Raw genomic sequence first — 20,456 nt, 5'->3', positions numbered from 1 at the left:
TAAGTAGACAAGCAAAAGTTTAAAAAGAAGGTTTTCCTGGTTAACTGCCAAATACACTTAACATAAGCAAGTTTTTTTAGATGAAGAAATAATGATCAAGATAAACTTAGCCATTCTAGCAAATCCCAGATTTATGTTTCATCAATTAAACTCAGAACTAGCACTGCTTTAGCTGTCTGCAGATGTTTTGATATTATTTTGGATTTGATGAAAACCCACAAGCAGCAGTTGCCTAACTTTGGAAGTCAGAAGTCTGCAGGACTAAGTTGTTTAAAATCAAGCAATCCTAAGAGCTTCTCTCTTAGGGAAGAGACAAAAAAAAGTCTTATAGGGATGTCAGCTTCAACAGTACTGGTTATTAAGAATGATAATTCCAACCACTTGGAATTATGCTAGCTAACCCAGTGGATCAGAAGGCTCTTTGATACCAGTGCTGCAGATCAAACCTTGCCAAACTTCAAACTGCAGCTATATCTCAAGAGGAAAAGCTTTCTCCATCTAAGGCAGAATTTGGTCAGCTTCCAAAAGTGATTTATTCCTCCCTTCTTAATAAAACATCTTTTGCAGTTTTATGTGTGACAGACACTCACTGTAGCTTGGAGGGGTCAGGGTGTAGAAAAACCAGCAAAGAGCAATTATCCATCCCATACCCAGGTGGGAAGCATTGAGAAATACTTGCACATGCAGTGGGATGTGATGAGCCCATGGCCACAGAGAGGACTGAGGCTGAGCAGAGTGAATGCTCTTACATGGTTTTACTGTAAGCACCTGAGTGAAAAAGTCAGTTCCCAGTGTGGGGCTGGGAACTGCTGTTACATTATACATCCTACATGCTGGAGTGAATATTCTGATTCCACCCAAATTCTGCACCAATCCTCTAGGAATGTGGCCTTTTCATTTAGAATAAGGGTTTATCTGCTCTCAGGTGCTGAAATTAAGCACCCAGTATTTTGTGGGTTGTGGGAGGGGGAGAAAAAATTTTTTTTTTGTGTTATCAGACGGCAAGTGCCAAGTAATGGACTGTCTTACCACCATTGGAGGCACCTAGAGCTCAGTAGGTCTGCAAACCTTTCTGCACTGTCCAGCTGTGTTGCTGGAGCTGAGCTATTTCAGGGAGTTCATTACAGAATTACGTTGTTGAGGAATAAACGAAATAGTCCCAGCTCCTGTTAAGAGTTATTGATGGTAATAGCAGTCTTCCTCTCAAATAAGACCATGTCACAACCTTTAAAAATAGGAGACCATTCATGTGAAAAATAGTACCTAAAGAATAGAGCTAGTAATGTAGGAACTGAGCTTTAGGTGTAGTTTACCAGGTACTGTGATCCATGGGCCACAAAGAGGAACCTATGGAGGGACAGCTATTGAATAAAACACAAACCTTCCCTCACTTTTAAATGAATCAAATTTTATTTTACTGAAAAGTAAAGGCAGATACAAAGTGTGAATTAATCAAACAGAAAATAGAAGCAAATCTGAGAGAACCTGAGTAAAACAATTAAAAATTCTCAGACTTGCTTCTGTGACACTCCATATTATATGCCACATATCTTTCATTTCTCTGAAGACTTCTTTTGTGATAAATTCTGGAAAAGAAAAAGAATGGAATTGTAGAAAATGAAATATTTTGGTTATAGTACTTTTTCCCAAAGAAATTTTTAAACATTGAGATGTTTTATTTTCCTTTCTGAAAAAATAATGAAAAAAAATAACAAAGTACAAGTAAGTTACATTACTTCAACAGAAACTTGAAACTGATTATAAGAGTGAGTAATGCAAATTTCTCAGGACTGTTGTTCTGCTTGATGGTTGTGGCAGCTGTGTCTTTGTACAGCTCAGTCAGGGGCTCTAAAATGAACCTTTAAAACTTTGTTTCTCAAAAGGGACTTAAAAATATTTTTTCTCTTTTTCTTGTGACACAGACTGACAATCAAGAAATTTGAAGTTAGGATTGGCATTCAGAGAAAAACATGTTTTAGTAAGTTTTTGTAAGGAATTTGTGAGTGGACAAAATAAAATACTCGTTGAAAGCATGTTATTATCATCTTATTTCTCCATACTCCCATCTTCCATTTAACTGGCAGCTGGAGTTAAAGGTTAATTTAGCTCCTAAATGCATAATCTTTTGCAGCTTTCAATAAAGTAACAATTTATATAAGTCCCCCCCCAGTACATCTTTCTTGTGCTAAAAGCATATCTTTAAATTCTTCTTTGTGCTTTCCTTTTCTATAGAAGTTCTATTCCTGGATATTTGGAAATAAGCTGAAACAAATGAATATTGGAGCATGTCTGCATCAAGAGGGTATCTAAGCATGTGCATAGCATAAAAAAACTGCTTATCTAAAACCACTGCCAATCATCCTAAAGGACACCTTTAAAACTAAAATTCACCTTTAAAACTAAAATTATCAAGCACTTAAAATATATAATGAAAATGGCATACCATTTGCAGAATTTCAATTTCTGCTTGAAGAGTCTCACAGACACTTTCCCAACTATCATCTTTGCATTTTTCCAACTCTTTCTTAAGTCTGTGTCCAAAAGCAAATAAATTTTCAGGTCAGAGAACTGTTACTGGGTAACTTTTTTTTTCAGCTTTGGTCTCAATTCTCAATTTGACTTGTGTGAGAAAAGCCTCATTGATCTATTTCCCTGGTCAGGATTTAAGTTTGCTAGTTAGACAGCTTTCTGGACTGTGTTGTTTCCATAAAATGTGAAAGATATATGGCCTCACTAGTCATCACATTCCTTATTTAAACACATGAATTGCAATGGTGATACTTAGAAAGTACCATATGTTGCTGTTCTTATCTCACCTGGGTATCTTCTTGTAGCCTCTGCTGTGGATAGAATTTTGGATTAGATGGTTGCTGTGCTGCCCCTGTGCTAGAATTGCTCCACACCCCTCCAGAAACTCCACAGCTTTTGTTCCTCTTCTCTCCCCCCTGCTCCCACTATTCCTCAGCACTTACTGTTTCCCAGTACTCTCAGCCAGGAGTTCTCCAACTTTTCTACAGTAAGGATTACTTTTAATATAGATATTTCTCCATTTAAAAGATAGTTTAGTCCTGCTAAAAGGAGATACCTCAGCTCTGCACATCAATGACTGGAGTGGTTTAAATTAATACTTGGTAGGCCCAGAGAAATCTCTGGCAGAGCTTTCAGTAGTCTGATAAATGCAAGGTGATGAGATTATACTGGGTCTTTTCATGGCTGTCAGAAGAAAAGTATAATGACAAAGATAAAGTTGTTTACCTTTAATACAGTTTCAGGAAACAGTCTGAATGTTCTGGAACATACAAACAGACTGAAAATATTCTGCTTGTCATGAAATAGACAAACCAATGCATGAGAGCAGGACCTTGTTTCTTCTGAAGTTGAAACAGAAGGTAGCAACTATTTTTGCTTTTATATACTATAATAGACAATAAATTATTTGACCTTGCTATAGAGATGTACCTCTTTAGCTGTCCCTAGTGCAAAGAGAGTTGGTTTTCTACACAAAAATGGCTTTATTAAAAGGTGTATATTTAAATAGAGGAATAGCTTAGTCACTGTGCAGCTTTAGAATAACAGACTAAGACTGGACTGGAAGTTAATTTCGCTGTTCCTGTGGAAGATGCAAATATCTTACCATCAATATGGAAAAAGCATGAGCTCTATGTCCTTGCATTATAAAGGAGTAAATGTCTCTTCTTTCAGAAATATTTCTTATAACACTTACAGGAATCAAACAGGGAATTTTAAACTTGCTTCAAGAAATTAAATTTTCAGTTTATTGAAAACATTGTTAGTTTTCAGTTCATTTCATTGAGAGAAGTTCACTTCAAGGTCTAGGATCAGCTTGTGATCTTGATTAAATCTGCTTAACTTCATTGCCTTGTCTCTGCATTTTTTTCTCTCTGTGTTCTCTGCTGGTGTGATATTAGAACCCTAATTTGCTTGGGACAAACAAAAGCCCTACTTAGTTTAATTTACTTTAGGAAAAGACAGAGTGTTCTGGTCTCAGAGAAAATGCTGTCCCATTGTGTGTCACACTGTAAAACTGATGCACAGCCTGTTTGTCACTTGTTAGCTAGGAATGATTCCAGTCCATGCTAGGTCCACATTAGGGATAGAACGAGCAGAAGATCAGCAGTAGGAGTTGCTTATTTGTGTCTTGGGATTGTGAATTAATTTCTGTTGATGATGTGCTTTGAAACTAACATTTTGTGTATGGAATTAAAATTTTATTTCAAATATTTTATAAGACTTTTAACACTAGTGACAGCACAATTCCTTACATAGCATCGGGTAATGGTGGTACAAGACATTCATTCAAATGTGGTGTTTAATTCTTACATTAATCAATTGATTCTGCTTTCAGGTCTTCCTTCTTTCTTATTTAGAAGCTAGATAATTACAGTATGTGCCAGGAATAATATACTCACAAAATAAGAGCTGTCTGTTAGGTTACAGTCTACAAAATTAATGCATTGGAGACGCCTGAGTTACTGAATAAATGATGAAGTTTTACCAGAAGGAATGTGAGACAATGGAACTATTAAAAAAAATGTTTAACCTGAAAGCAGATTCATTTTTTCATTTTACATTTAAGATAAGCAGGATATTTATATTCATCTTTCCATTATCAGATTGAATGTGCAAACCAATTATTCATGAAACTATACTGTCTCGATGGAAGGCAGGTTTTCTGTCACCTTTGAAAATGGAAAAAGATGTAACTTGTGCTAGAACAAGGATTAATTTGACAATTATACCCTTTTTATGACTATGAAAAAAGGCAGATCTCTTGGGAAAAATAATCTGAAAAATCACATTAGCATTTGGCTCCCCATGTCCTTTGGTTTTGGTTTATTTTTAGCATTTCGTTCTCCTTGCTGACAATAAAATATAGCTTTAAAATAAGTCATTGCACTGGACTAACCGTGTCTTGGCAAGTCACAGTGTCACAGGCTGTAATGAACAGCTGGAGCTGAAATGCCACATTTGCAATAGCTAAACCTAGCCTTAAATCAAGTAGGTGGGAAAACAACATCAGCATTTTCTGGATGCTAGCTTGTCCTAGACCGAGCTCTGCTATCAATGGCCCATTTTCCATTAGTCGTGAATGCTAGAAGTGACAGAGATGAAGAAGGAGGAGATCACTGAAGATGATCGATTTTGCAGCTCTGAAATGAGCCCAGCTATTAAATGTCATTGGCATTTGTGGTTGATACACATTCTTCTTGAATTTCAGCTCTATATGCACGTGGCAAAGAGGAAAAATAATTTGAAATCAATACATGCTGGTATTATAAATTGAACTATGAAGAAAATAATGTTATTGTCAAACAGGTCTCTCTACAAATCATCAACAGATTCAAATTACTGAATCAAGACTTTAGTCTCCAAAACTTGCATTCCAAGAATAATTTTCTGTAAAGAGGTCTTAAAGGAGAAATAATTTCTGTAGAAAGTAGGGCTAATATGTGATTTATTATTTTTTTTTTGTGGGGCTGAAAGACCCTACCTAATTGTTGTTGGAATTGCAGGAGGAACAGACTATCTCTTAGTTATGTTTAGCTGACACAAGTACAAATGTTTTCCATATTCTCCTTTTTGTCTTTGCCTTGTTTACGTCCACCATTTTATTTTTTAATCATAAATTGGAGGGAAAACATTGTGGTGTGTTATAAAACAGAATTGCTTGACACTGATATACAGGGCATAGAATCCATGGTACAAAATTAAATTCTTTAAGAAGCTATATATAACTTGAGAGTGCATCTCTTGATTTTCTGGGATTTCATTGTGAACATCAGGAGATACATTTATCAACGTTTTAAGATTTTATTGGGACTGAAGAAAAGTATTGAAGACTTAAGTTTATTGTCTCAAGCTCAAGTAGAGGCAAGACATTGAGGTAATTCTGTCAGTTCAAGACTGGGTTTAAATACTGTGTATGTTTCTACAGTGAGAGCAAGATTTGGCTGGTATTTACAATTTGCTGACACTACTAAACAGAATATTCTATTTATACAGTTGGAGAAGTCAATAAATTTCAGACTATTATCAATTGATTGAGGAAGAGAAAAAACAAGTCCTAAATGGAATACAGCATCCCAAAATATAAAGTCAAGTACATGAGTTACACAATTAAATATAAAAGTCTGTGCTTGATGGAGCAGAAGGATAATAAAATTAAGCAAGTGATCTAATAGTAATAATAAAGTCTAGCAGGAAGATGAAACGAACACAAAGAAGGTACTAGACAACATAACAATGGAAATCAAATGCAAATAAAAAGAAAATTGTCTATTTTAAGTAAAATAAGAAATTTTCTGCTTTTGCTGTCCTGGATAAAATGTTAAGTGTAAAATACATAGTTACCAATTATTAAAGCTTGCATTTTGTGAATGCTGTCAGGCAACTATTGATAAGAGTAGTCAGAGGTCTTGAAAAGTGTGGTGGTATTTTCTGAATACATAAACCATCACAAGACATATTTAAGGAATATATAATAATAGGTGAATAAACATGGAAAGGTTAAGGCACACTAAATTAAATTGCACATCTAGGATGAGATTTGCTTTTATGCAGACAGCAAACCAAAGTTGTGTGGATTATTTTTCATTGGAACTGTAAGAATGAGCTACACAGGAAAGACATACACTAGCATGTATGTGAGATGTGAAATGAAATGTGTTTCTAAGGGTCAGTAAGATTCTTATTGAAAAGCAGGGAAAGTAAATAGGGGTTCAATGGTTCTTCTAGTTCAATTATCTTGATTTTTCTATTGGACAAAGAAAATTAGATTTTAATCTGAGTATATTAATATGGCTACTTTATTGCTGAAGTTAACGTCTCTGTTATGTACTGCTTTCTTCATGTGTATAAAAGACTCAGAGGTAAAAGGGATTTAGAATTGTCCTTGTTTCATTCTGCTTTATGGGCTGTCCGTGCTCTGCTCATCTTCCAGGCTGAATGAATCTTTCTTGACAAGTAGGTGAGAGATGTGTACAAAGTATTCTTACACCCTCCTGGTATTTTTTTGGAAATAACTCTTTCTTTTATCTCGTGCACAGCTATATTTTCTTTTGATGTTTATAGCTGTATTTTGCACACACAGTATGCTCAGACCTCTCTGCTTTCAGCTACCTGTTATAGAAGTCCCTAATTGTGTACAAGTAGATAAACTTACACTCTATACAATCATATTCCTCCTTTTTTTAGTGACTCTTCTGCAAGGTGTAGAGTTTAATTAAGATAGTGTTGTCTTGAAACACTTTCTATTCTAAAGACATTAATTAAAACATTAAGCAAGACCAACTGTGACTCTTGTTCCCTTTGAGTTCCAGAATTTTAAATTGCAGACCTATGACTGTTGTTACTATTACTCATTTCTTTACTTAATTTTTTTAATGTCTTTCCTAGGTTAACTAGTATTTTTCCATATGGGATAGCATCAAATACTTTATAAATGTCTAGGTGGATGGCATTGGAATTTTCTTTGTCTAATCTATCTGTTATCTTATCAAAGAAAGGCATCATTAGTCAGATTTGATCTGCTTTTTGTAAATCCATTCTACAATTCATAATGGAAAGCTATTTTAACATAATTCAAGCTATAATAGTTCCACTAGGCACTGCTATTAAAAAGAAAAGCTCAAAAAATCAATGAGGAGATTGCCATTGAAAAACTCATTTTGAACCACATATATTACTCCAGAGACTGATATTTTCTGATTATAAAATTTAACATCAAATTAAATTGCAAAAAAAAAATTTAACCCACCAGAAGATTGCATGGGGCTTAGGCAGTCTGTTGTTTGCATGAACAATTTGTTGAGCTCTAAAGAATATATTTCCTGAATGATTTGTATGAAAGAAATTACTTTTTCCTTCCTAATTTTGGTAATAGAGTTTCTTTTTCTGGATTATGAAGAATAAAAAAGAATACTATATTTTTAGGATTTAGACATGTATACAAAGCTGTGAACTATTTACAAAGTAAGCAGATTTCATGCATTTCATTTCTGCTACTTCTTTTCTGAAGTAGAAGAGAAATTCAGGTTTCAAAGAAGAATTTTATCCTTATTCTACCTTTTAAATAGGTTGAAAGACATCTATTTTAGGTAGAAATGCTCTGATTTTAGTCTAAATGAACTTCAACTAGAATTATTTCTAGGCTGTTTTACTTAAGGCAACACAAAAATTTAAAATTAAAATGTGAAAGAGGATAAATAATTGATAGAGTAATTACAAGGAATATAACAATGAAATGCCATAGTTAGGAATTTACTGGTATCAGTTAGTCTCTGTTTGACTCCTGCATTGTTCCACTTAAGTGATGTTACTTGCTACCTGCCAGGGAAATGGGACTCCAGAGAGCTGATGCCAAAGTTCTTTCCTGCTGTTTTGTGTTTGAGGATGGCATTGGCAGAACAGATGATTAAAACAAGGCTTTTGATCTTAATTGCAGCTCTCTTTAGGGAAAAAAAAAAACACAAAACCCAAAACCAAAAAAAACCAACACAAAAAAAAAAAGAAAAAGAAAGAAAAAGCCCTATTTTCTTAAAAATTTCTCTGAGTTATGCACTTGTATCATGAGACTTGCATTTTCCAAGGTGCCTGCTAATTACATCTGTGCTTAACATTCCAATTCTGGTTGGATTTTTTTCTGCATCCAGTGTGGATCAGGACAAGCCTCTACAGCAGCTCCAACAGCTGCTGGAATTACTGGTGTGTGCTTCTTGTGACCCTTTACAATTCTTTGATGGATTTCAGAGAAATTTTATGAAACTGCAGACGTGGTATGGGGCATTTTTCTCAGATCAAAGATGAATTGCTGTAATTTGAATTAGCTGGCTATGCTGTTCAGCTGAAATGCAATTTACTTTTAGATATATACTTAATTGCAATGAAGATTCTTGCCTTGCCAGCTACTTTTGATATTGATTTTTAAGCTGGGACTAGGGATGTGATACAGTAACAGACTTGCAGGGTGATCTGGGAGCTACATATATCAGGTTATTGATGCTGACTGTCTCTCATGTTTGTTCTAAGGAAGCATCAAAAAAAAAAAAGGTATTTTTACCACTTAGTGTGGTGTGGTTTCCAGCTCTGTAAAAAATAAAATCAGATTCTGTGCTATTTCATAGGGGGAAAAAAGTATTTCTGATCCACATTACATGTGTCAAAATGTTATCTTTATGTGTAATAAAAATGATTTTCAGTGAAAAACTAGAATTCTATTCTTTCAATAAACTCTGTATGGGGATAAAAACCTGATCTTGTTAGGCTAAAAAGAGTGGTTTCTCAGACACAGAAGGTTCAATCACCTATTGATTTTAATATGACCAAAATTGACTCCTGTTAAGATACACAAGTATATGAGTGTGTCTCAAGAAAGAGAACCTCCAAGGATGAAACCTATGCAACCTCCATAAGCAAACTGTGCCTCCTCATGATAAAAATGCTTTTCCCTCAAACTTACTCTAAATCTTCTTGTTTCAATTTCTGCTTTTTGCCTTTAGTTGTCTTAGTGTGCAGCACTGTGCAGATTCTGGCTCCATCCTCTGGATGATACAGAGGTACCAGAGAGTGATCAGATACCCTCCAGGGACTATTTATATGCTGCACAATTTACAGTGTCTAATACTTTAAATCCCCTTTCATTCTCTTAATTCAGTAGTCCAAACCAAGAAGTGATGAGTAGGCTTTGTTAAATAAAAAAAAAAAAAAAAAAAATACCTAAACAACTGCTAGAGTTGTATGAGTCTGATAAAATTTGGGGTGGCTCTAAAGCAGTGACATAGAGAGGCAGACAAATGAGGATTGTCTGCTTGGCTCCACTGAAAAGCAGAATCTGTTAGTGCTGACATGGAAATACAGCAGCACAGCTCTATTGCTTCTGGCATCTGAGTTAACTTTTTCAGGGCTATCTCTCTCTATGAAGCATTGAGCTTTTCTGATCAAAAGCAAGTGCAAGATAAAAATATCATTTAGGCAAATCTGTCTTAAACTTTTTCCAGTATCTGAAATGAAAAAAATGTTCCAATTTTAAGAAAATATGTTCAGTATATTACTAGACTTCAAGAAGGGCTTGCATTTTGTGATAGTGGTAATAGCATAGGAGCACTTTATTTTTTGCACTACATGCAATTATCAAATAATGTTAGCTTATCTCTACCATAAAAGGAGGCATTTCATGAAATAAGAAAATCTCATCATCCTTCTTGCCTTGGTTGTAAATGACACTTGCTGATTTTGCAGTTAATAGAATTTAATGTGTTTTATCCAGTTTTTCACCCAGAGAAAGCCAAAGTGTCATTCTGAAGAGCTGTGAGTTAATTTTACTGCCTAGAAAGACACACATGGATTTGACTGATCCTTAGGATCTCAGTGGCAGAGCCGGGGATTAAAAGCATGATAATGCTGGCTACTTCTGCACACAGGAAACCTGCTCTAGAAAATTAATTACCAAAATTTAGATATTCAGTGGCATCATGGCAGTAAACTATTCCAAGGGAAGTATGTTAGTTGGAAGGAAGCTGACAGCCTCGTGTATCACAACCCCAATATATCATGATTGAATGAATAATGTACAGGAGTGAAATATAATGTGCTGTCCTGGAGAATTGTTACTGTTATTATTATTTACACGGTGTCTTCTCTGTATATGTTGAATGCAAATTTTTTGCTACTGTATGCAGGATTGTGAGCTAATTAATTTTTATGCTGAGGGGATTTTGGCCATGTCTCAACACCATGCAAGAGGTTGAAGAGAGTTAGTAATAGGGCTGATATATCATTTTCTTTCAAAAACCAATATTCAGCAAAAAATGGGTCATTACCAAATCGTCTTTCAGAAAATTGCTCAGGGTTCTCTGCAAAGTTATAACTTTCCACTGAAAGTTTTCAGATAAAAAAAATCCCCACTACATTTATTTATTTTTGTCAAAAGCTTAGGGATATATAGGCAAAACCCTGTGATGGTATTATAAGTTGTTATTGCCTTAATTTTTGTTAGAGAATCTTGGTCTAGCTTTAGAAGGAGGAGTTCCTTTGCATTGCCTATTAATTATTTTTAAATATTCCCAGGCACTTCCTTCTGGAATATGATAAAATAGGAAAAAGGTGGTCAATTCAGTGATATGGGGCTTTCTGCATTCAGAGATTAAAAAAAAAAAAAGAAATTATTTTCTGTGAAGTGAAAACCTAATGTTTCACTTAAGCAAACTGACAAGAAATGAAATGTCACCACTCATTTCCTGAAAAGAAAACTTCACTGTTAAGGGACACTGTGCCAGGTCTTCCCTTCTGTCTTGGTTAAGTCTTCAAAATTTGTTTTAAACCAGCTTAATTAGAAGGCAAACTAGATAGCAGAGAACATAGAGAAAACAAATCTGCATTTATTTTCTCCAACAGAGGCCCCAGCTACCCAAGGGGGGGTTACTGAGGCCAGCCCAGGCCATTGCCATGGGCTCTGCACTGCCAGGCAGCAGAAATCAGTTTGGCACTGGGCAGTTCCTCAGTGCTTTGTGCACCACCACCATTCCTGCAGGAGCTCAGGAACTGATGCTCCACCCAAGCAGCTGCAGTTTGTTCTTGCTCTGGGTTTGACTGACACCCCTGCTAACACTTGCAGCTTTGAGTTCATTGGGCTGTGGATGTGAGGGTGAAATGCTGCAATCAACAACAGCACTTGGGGCTGACTAATAAAAAATGAATGGTTCTGCTGATTTCAGAAGGAATGTTGTACATGGAAAGTAAAATAGTTATCAGGACTAAACTGCAGTTACACTCCTAAAATTAAATTAAGAACTAATTAATGTGAGGCTTTTACCTTAAACATTCAGGATCAGTCTGAGGTTTTTCAGTGACTTGGACTTTTTCTGCTTCTAAATCTTTTGTCGTTCTTTCTGCTTCCCTGATTACTTTCTCAAGGTCTAAACATGAAATCAGAATTACCCTATAAATATATATTAATCATCCATATTCAAAAACTCACTATTCTAAATTTATATTTTCTAATATTTCTTCATGAAACTTTTTGAAGGGTAAAGGCATCTAAATAAAGAAAGTTAATTATTTTTTTATTATTGTAATCACATATTGCAATCTAGAAAATTTCACTCTTTTCCCAAACAATTTAGGACCATATTTACTGCTTTTCTTAGCTCTTACTGTGACACCTTACTTAGATATTGGTAAAAAAAATAGATGAAGCGTTCATTTACATTATTTTAATTCAGATTTCAAAATACTCCCTATTCTGTGATCACCCTTGACACGGAAGATTTTAAGCAATGTTTATGTTGACTTTAAGTTCTTTGAAACATTAAATTCTACATTTAAGTATATGACTTACCAGCAAAAGCAAAACTTTCTTTCATATTTACAGCTCATGATTCAGCAGATCTCTGGACCTCAGTATCAATGACATTTAAATTAAATTGCATTGAAAGCCATAATATTTGTTTTAATCATGTTTTAAAATGATGTATTACGTATTGTAAAAAGAAATTAAAATATTGTTACTACAATTCCTTTTGCTTAAGAAAATTGACAGAAAACATTTTTCAAAAGCATTTGTCAAGCCAGAAATAATTATCACAAGAAATAGTTATCAGGCACACCTTTGAGCTCACTTTGGAGAGTAAATAAATCCTGCTTTAATTCATTCTTCTGCAGCTGGAGTGCATTTAACTGAACATTTTTATGTTCCATTGACTCCATTTCTAAGAAAAAATACATTTTAAATTAAAATGCATTGCAGTTTTAGCATTCATGATACAATCTTAAATATTCTTAACTACTTCTACCAATCTTCAGCTAGTCAAAAGAACCTTAAATATAAAACCACAATAAACTAAAATAATTCATATATAACACAGTTCACAGGAAATTATGTCATATAATGGATTCATAGCTATGAAAGAAAATGATTTTTTTAATGTTATTGAGCTGTTCAGCATATTTTGTTGTCTGGGCATAAAAAGAATGTTTTGCTTTTCAGTTAATTCAGCTATAAAGAAAGGAAGATGACTGATTGAATAGGTGGAGAACAGACATCTCTCAGCAGGGCTGAAAAAAAACCTCTTATTATTTTTGGTGTTATATATATTTGAACCTTACTATTAGACAGCATCTGGAATTAATTGTGATTGTTTTTCTACCAATTGGAGGTCCTCACATAACTTCCTTGTTATGAGTTGCTTAAACTTTTCACTTCAGAGTTGTCAGTGTGCCCAGGAGTGTAGCAAGCAAAAAGACAAGTTGTGCCTCAAGAAAGGTGCAATTAAAGGATGGAACTGAGATGGCAACTGAACTGAGAGAAGAATTTTGGTCACCCTCCAGGTACTACTGATCATTTAACTGCCCAGCTCTGCCTGAATATGTAAAAAATTAAATGCTAAAAGTGGCACTTGACACCAGATGCAGACTTTTCAGGTGTAGATTAGTATCTTAGCCACAGGAAATAAGAAAGAAGGTGTTACCAAGCACAAGCTCCAGTGGACAGTCATTTTTCAGTATCTTTATAGCAGACATGGGGAATTGAAAGTGCTGTTGCTTGGCAGATCATGAGGCTGGAATGGACTTTGAGGGGTCATCTACTGCATTCTCCTGAAGGCAGGATCAGCTGTACCTCTTGTTTCTGAAAAATGCTGGTTTGACCTTTTTTTGATAACCTTTGGTAATGGGCACTCCTAATTCCTTTGGTAATGGAATCTTTTAAGGCAGAGAGCTTCAGTTGTCCACTGTTCTTAGAAAGATTCTTAAGCTGTCAGACAGACTCTCCCTTATTGTGCTTTACACTTGTTACTTTTTATTCAGTTCACTACAGGCATAGAAAATATATTTATTTCCTTTCTACAGGATGCTTATACAGTTTGAAGACTGATACTCATCTTTCATCAGTCTTTTCCTTAATAGCTTAAATAGTCACAATTCTTTCATTTTCTTCCTTCTCATGTGCTCCAGAACTCTGATCACTCTCACTGATCCTATGTGGATTCTCAGCAGCTGGTCCACACATTTTTTTTTTTTTTTGAAGTTTAAGATCAAAATGAGATGCACAGCACTCCAGTTCAGAGCTTAACTGCCTCAAATAGAGTGAGGAATTATTTTCATGTGTTAGAGGTCAGGATTCTGTTTGTGTCTCAGTGTGGTGTTGGCATTCTGATGTCGTTGACTCATGTTCAGCCTGTGATCCATGACGACCCCGAATTCCTTGTGGAAGGGCTGCCCTGCAGTGTGACCCTGTGCTCTGAGAGATCCCTTACTCTGTACCTTAACTGAAAATCAAGCTACACTGTGCCAGTGAAGAACCAATCCTACAGGGCATCTGTGTATACAATTCTTTTGAAGATAAGGAAATGCTGAACCACAGGGGATTCTAATCCTAATTCAGTGGCTGTGGATGACTGTGAGCTCTGTGCTGGCTGAATTAGACACTGGGAGCTGCCCCTTTGGGTTGGCTCCTTCTCCTCACAGTCCTCACATCAGAAAGGCTGAAGAGGATAGGGAACAGAAGAGCCTTTAATTCTGCTTGGTATGTCAGACCACACTTTCAGTTCAGTGCTAAACAGCTGTATTTTATCGATTTGTGTTAATCCAAGATAAACTGGTTTTATATAAGACTTACCATTTTTCAACAGAGCTGCCTCATTCTCTAAATCATTTATTTCAGTCTTGACTTTCTTTTTAATAAGAAGATCCCTATTACTTGTTAGTCCATATTCATTGTTAAACTCTGTTATTTCTCTGGTAAAATTATCTTCCTCTTCAGTAATTTTTCTCTTTGCATCTGCCTGAGATAAAGAAAGGGAAGGCTGAATATTCAAGTGAAAAAAATGAAAGTCTTTGTTAAGTTAGACAGACTGAGACATACTGTTGTTTTTTTATCCTTAAATTTGTAGTAGGAAAGTAAATAAAATTTTAAAATGCAAAAGTAAAGAAAATATTTACTTTTTCTTATAAGAGCATGAAAATAAGCTACAGCTCTATCATTATGCCAGTTATTTTAAACTTATGTTTTCCCTGCAAAAATGAAGTCTATTCTTGATAACAGCATTTAAAAAAAATTACTACATTATGTTATAGACTTGAACCTGCAGATTTTCAGTTCAATTCATATTGAAATTCAAAAATTCTGTTTAAAGTCACTAGCATAGTATGGAAGATCTTGTTTTCCAGCTTGTTATTTAACTAAATAGAAGTGTTGTTTAACCCTCTGCAGAATGTAGATGCACTTTAACTCCTTTTATAACTACCAAGAATGCTATTGCTGATAGAAAATCAGAGATCAATTTTCTGGGGAAAAAATATTCAAAAGAGTAAGGTTATATTAAATTTCTTCTAAGAAGTCTTAATTGATGGCTAAATTAAATAGAATTAAATTACCCCTATGTACAGGAAAAAAGAAAAGCTAACTTATATATCAAGCTTCACACATATACTGGGAATACTGTGGGTGATGCAGAACTATGACTAAAGTTAAAAGATATCTGCCTAAAGACTTAGGTTTAATACTGGTGCTTTGTACTGAATGTTTAAAATTTAGCTCTGCTGATTTAAAGAGCAAATACAGATGCAGTAAAGACTGCTCCTCTGTGGCATTTCTTCATATGTACAGATCCAAGAAGCCTCAACAAAGTAAGAGGAAGGCAATATTCAGGTTAGCATCTGAGAGAACTGGAAAACTTGTTGTAAGTAGCTACCTTTGAAGAGGTGGTGAGGTGTGTCTGGCATCAAAGAGATTGTGTGCCATGTCAGGATTGCTAAACTGTCCACATTTGCTAAAATGTGGTGTGGGCCTCCCTGGGGTTTTCCTTTGATCCTTTTCAATATTTTTTACTGTGGATGAGGCAATCCAATTTAAGGCGAGGCTTCCATAGCTTACTTTTACAAAGGAAATAATCTGTCAGAATTGGAGTTCACTCACACAACAGCAAACATTAAAAAATTAAGTCAAGAATATAAAATCAGCTTTGGAGATAAAATTCAGCATACACTATCTTAGATCATGGTTTAAATAAAATGTGAGAATTTATCTAAGCTTATGTGGTTACATATACCAATATAAAAAACCAATAAAAATTTCCTGATCAAGATGTTAGCTTTTCCAGATTTTCAAAATTTAAAGCTGATTGGTATTGTACAGTAGAAAAGAGCTCTGTGAGTATCACAGCTGGAAACATACCATGATTTTAAGAAGACTGGTTCTTTGATTAATAAGTTCAGCTTTTTGTTTTTGTAAGCTGTCTTCACGTTTCTTCAGAATTTCTACATTGAGCTGCTTTACAGACAGATGCTGAACCTTCCAAAAGGGAAAAAAAAATTATAAAGTTATTGTTTAATTGTTTCATAGGCTCTGAAATTGTACACAAGGATCTTGATCCAGTTTAAAAAGAGCTAGCACAGCTGCTGGACTGACAAAAGCATAACAGCTCCTTTTTTCCCTCAATAACCTTTCAGTATTCTGCTAAGATTTTGAGAAGCCTCCTTTCTTTGAAAGATTCATTTAGTAGTGCTCTGTCTATCTAAAATGGCATTTTAAAATCTGCTAGGTTTAGAAGAAATTTTTTTCAGGAAAAATATTGACCACATGGGATCCTTTAGCCAACATAATTCACTGATCTCCATTTCACAGTGTAAAGCTTCTCATGAACCAAATGAGACAATAATATGAGAATAATATCTGATTATTCTGGGTTTTGGCAGAATGGCTGTACATGTCATCCACTCTGCAATGTTACTATGGAGTATGCAAAGAAGAGTGGGATATTTTTCTGAGCACAGTTTCTGGAATTTTTAGCTGAGGAAGGGTGATGGGAATTAACTCACTGGTTATTGACAGTTTGATCATAAATCCCCCAAGCCCTAAACCTCAATTTTGCACCTAGGTTTATTTAGAGTTTTATTACTTTTAACCATTAGTTTATCTGATATGCAGGTATGCTGTTCAACCACTGCATTTTCAAAATTTGCTGAAGGCTTCTCATTTTTCTAGCACATCTACTGTATCATCATCCAACCAAAGTGCAGATATGTGGTGGGATAAACTATAACAATAACAAATAGAAGCATCTAAGTGTTGTAGAGTCTTAAAGGAGGAGAATCATTTATTTGATGGAGTGTCAAGTTCTCTTGACTCAGAGCAATGAATAGGGAAAGCAAAGTTAAGATTTGCCCACAGAGAGTAAAGGCACAGGGTAAGTATCAGGAATTAAATTGAGCAGTCAGGCTGATTCACAAGTGTTTGTGTGTGTAGAAGCAGAAAAAGCCAAATAAGAGTGGTATTACAGTGGTAAAAATGTAAATATTTTAAAGTTAAATAATGCACATGATTGTGGAGAGGGCACAGATGAAGTGCATCTGATCAAAATAGAAAGATAGTGTAATGAAATGCCCAAAACTGCAATGTGAGAGTTGGAAAGGACTAGATTTTTTCCTCATGCCCAATAAGTCCAGAATGCTAAGGTCAGGTCATGCTTGGCTCAGAATTTATTTCACATATGAATTCAAAGAGAGTAGGTGGTCTTACATCACTGTATTTGCAATACTGTACATAACTAGCTTTAATGTAGTTTCTCCAAGATGCCAAAATTTATCTATGCATTTGCAATCAATTTTTTAAAGAATTCATTGAGCTACAAACAGCAAAATGCTGTAATTTGGGTTCTAATTACATGGTACCTGGTTTTAGAGAAGAGAGGGAAAAATTGCATTTCCTAGGACTCTTTGATTGACCACAGGCAGTGTCTGTGAAATAGATGTCAAAAGACTTCTGAACTCAGTCTCAGTACCTTGCTCAGGCATCAGCTGCTGAGCATGCACATGGTGGGATATGTGTGCTTGTAAGGAACTCCAGTTATTTGGTGTGGGATAAATTGAACAGCATTTGCTGAACAGCATTATTTAATATTATTTGAATTACATGAACTCTTGCAGACATATGTAAAGCTAATTCCTGTAGTGAAAAATAAATTATTTTAAATAATGTCAATAACTATGTAATCTTTAAACCTAAATACAGTCTGATTGAAATGCATTTTTCTATTCCACTATTTTCTGTATCATTTCCCATCTACAAATGAATCAACGTCAGACTAGGCAAGCAAGTAAAATGTATTTTTGTGGACATCAGTGAGAATATCATTAATACTGGTCAGTAAAGCACATAAAATTTAATTAGAAATAGTTCTTCAGCTCTTCCCATTAGTCATTTACAATAATGGCTCTACTCTCAGGACCTTCTGTACCTACCACATAAACCTTGATTATAAATCACAATGCATCAATAACAAATTAGTAATATAAACATAGATGTTCATAAGTAAACTTATGAGTAAGACTACTGAGGACTTCACCTAACAAGCAACATCCAGATATAATCTGTGTTGGATAAATAAGTTACTATTTTAAAGCACCTTTGGGCTCTGAGATTGTGGCATGCATAAATGTGAGTGTCTGGATAACTGCCTGCATGATTATAGTCTCAATTTGCAACTAGTAAATATTTGTAAATGAGTTCTATTCTGATCCCTTCTCAGCAATGTTGATCTATATACATATTTACACACACATATATATTATATGGTCTGTTACAAAAGGCAGAAGAGACCATTTTAGGAAGGATGAAACTCATCCCCCAAACATTTATTTTCACAACTAGATGAGGCAATCTCCCAAAGGTTCTCGAAGTTGTTTATTTAAATGATAGGATCCAACAGCTCTGACTTCAAAGGAGGCTCCACATGCTTTCCTGTTGTGAACACACATTCTGTCAGCACAGACACTTAAGAGCACAGGGGAGGGTATTTAGACTTAATTTTCAGACACAAGCAAATGGATTTTTAAATAATTTGCAACCACAGGTGTTGTTGGTGAAAAACTCTGCGAAATCAGTGGCTTAATCTGAAAATACATCTGCAGTTCAATTAAATGGAGAGATTAATAAAATCACTAAATAGATTCAGAAACTTTCCTCTGTCTTTGGCCTTCCTAGAAAAACACTTAGGGTTTGTAAGCCTTAACTGTAAGTTCACAGAAAGATCTTGAGGATATGACTCAAGATCCTGCGAAATAAATACAGGGAATGTTTCCATATATTTTCTGTGAAAGGCCATTAATAAATGGCATTGGGCAACCAAGGGATGTGTTCTGCATCTGTTCTTTTCTGGAGGAAAGTGCTGTAACAAGCTGCAGGATGTTGAAACAGGGTATGGCCCCAAAAGTCAGCCTGCCCTGACGCAGCCCCAAGGGTGAGGTCTGTGGGAGGAAGGATGTTGATGGACACATTTTTAATTCAGAAAGGCCCAGTGCAGTTTTCCTCCATGCTGTGTTACTTGGCAGGTGAAGCACACTCCTCGAAAGTGCTTATTCCTGAAAGAACGGGTTGTGTATTTGTAAACATAACGTATTTCATTATTATGTACACTATAAATATGCCTGCTCACCTTGGTTTCTAAGTTAATTTTTGCAGCGCTCAGCTCTTCTTTTATTTGGGTAATTTTTTCATAACTTCTATTTATGTCGCATTTAGCTGCAAGACAACAAAAACCCCTAAGAGTATGCGCTCAGTTTGTAAATACTCAGCTGTTACGTCCTTACAGAAACGTGCTGGTGGCAAGAACCAGCCATGCTGGCTCTGCCAAGCTTTCCCTGGCACGAGTCCCCTCAGGACACCCCTGTGGGAATGGGGATGGCGCCCATGAGGCCAACCTTGTTGGATGAAGCTCCTCTTCTCCCTCGCCTGCTTCTCAGTGAACTGTATTTGCTGGAACAAAGCATTCAGGTTCATTCCTGCCTTCTCCTCGGGCTCTGTGGGCTGTGAGGGCCGAGCTCTTTGTGAGGGCTCCAGGAGGGTCCCCACAGTGCTGTCCTCAGGCCTTGGCCTACCTGGGCTTGGGACAGAGGTCTGGGGACACGGCTGAGGGGACACAGGGACGGAGAGGGAGGTGTGGGTTTGCCACCTTTTTTTGCAGAAATGGTGGCAAGAGCAAGCCTCAAGCAGAGGGGAATGTGGGTGACTGGGTGGCAGAGCCCACACGGAAAACAGGGAATGGGAACACGCAGGCAGGGAGGCAGCACGGTAGGAGCTGAAGATGTTTGTAAGGAATAAGATAGATGACACTGAATCATGTCAAACATGGGCACATCTGTCAAGCTGGTTCTGACTAAGGAACTGTGGGGTTTTAGTCAAACAGCTCTGACTTTTTTTAATTCTCTAGGACCATGTGCTCGTTACTGGTTTTCCATCATTCAGAAGCTGTTTTTTCTCTGCTGCTTCCTTTTTCTATGCAGTGACCACCACCCTTTCTAAATGTTACATCTGCTCAGATTTACTAATCTTTTGAAGACTAATTTCTAGCCTGAGAAATTAAGGAAATAAAAACTGCTGTCACACAGGAGAACATGGTCAAGTTGACTCTGTGGAACTTACAGTAATCAGACTGAGCTTGGCT

General features: G+C 35.8%; 1 protein-coding gene across 1 annotated transcript; it reads right to left on the bottom strand.

The window, feature by feature from the left end:
* Positions 1-1,553: 1,553 nt before the first annotated feature.
* On the bottom strand, positions 1,554-19,792 carry CCDC172 (coiled-coil domain containing 172). Its single transcript, XM_058029575.1, has 8 exons — positions 19,714-19,792; positions 19,449-19,534; positions 16,190-16,306; positions 14,633-14,798; positions 12,624-12,725; positions 11,831-11,933; positions 2,444-2,531; positions 1,554-1,586 (listed from the first exon to the last, which is right to left on the bottom strand). Exons 1-8 carry the CDS (start codon positions 19,790-19,792, stop codon positions 1,554-1,556), a joined length of 774 nt encoding a protein of 257 aa, XP_057885558.1.
* Positions 19,793-20,456: the final 664 nt, after the last annotated feature.

Source organism: Melospiza georgiana, chromosome 8, assembly GCF_028018845.1.
Source record: "Melospiza georgiana isolate bMelGeo1 chromosome 8, bMelGeo1.pri, whole genome shotgun sequence".
Taxonomy (NCBI): Eukaryota; Metazoa; Chordata; class Aves; order Passeriformes; family Passerellidae; genus Melospiza; species Melospiza georgiana.
Note: the sequence above shows the minus strand (reverse complement) of the source record. Positions and strands in the feature narration are given on the sequence as shown.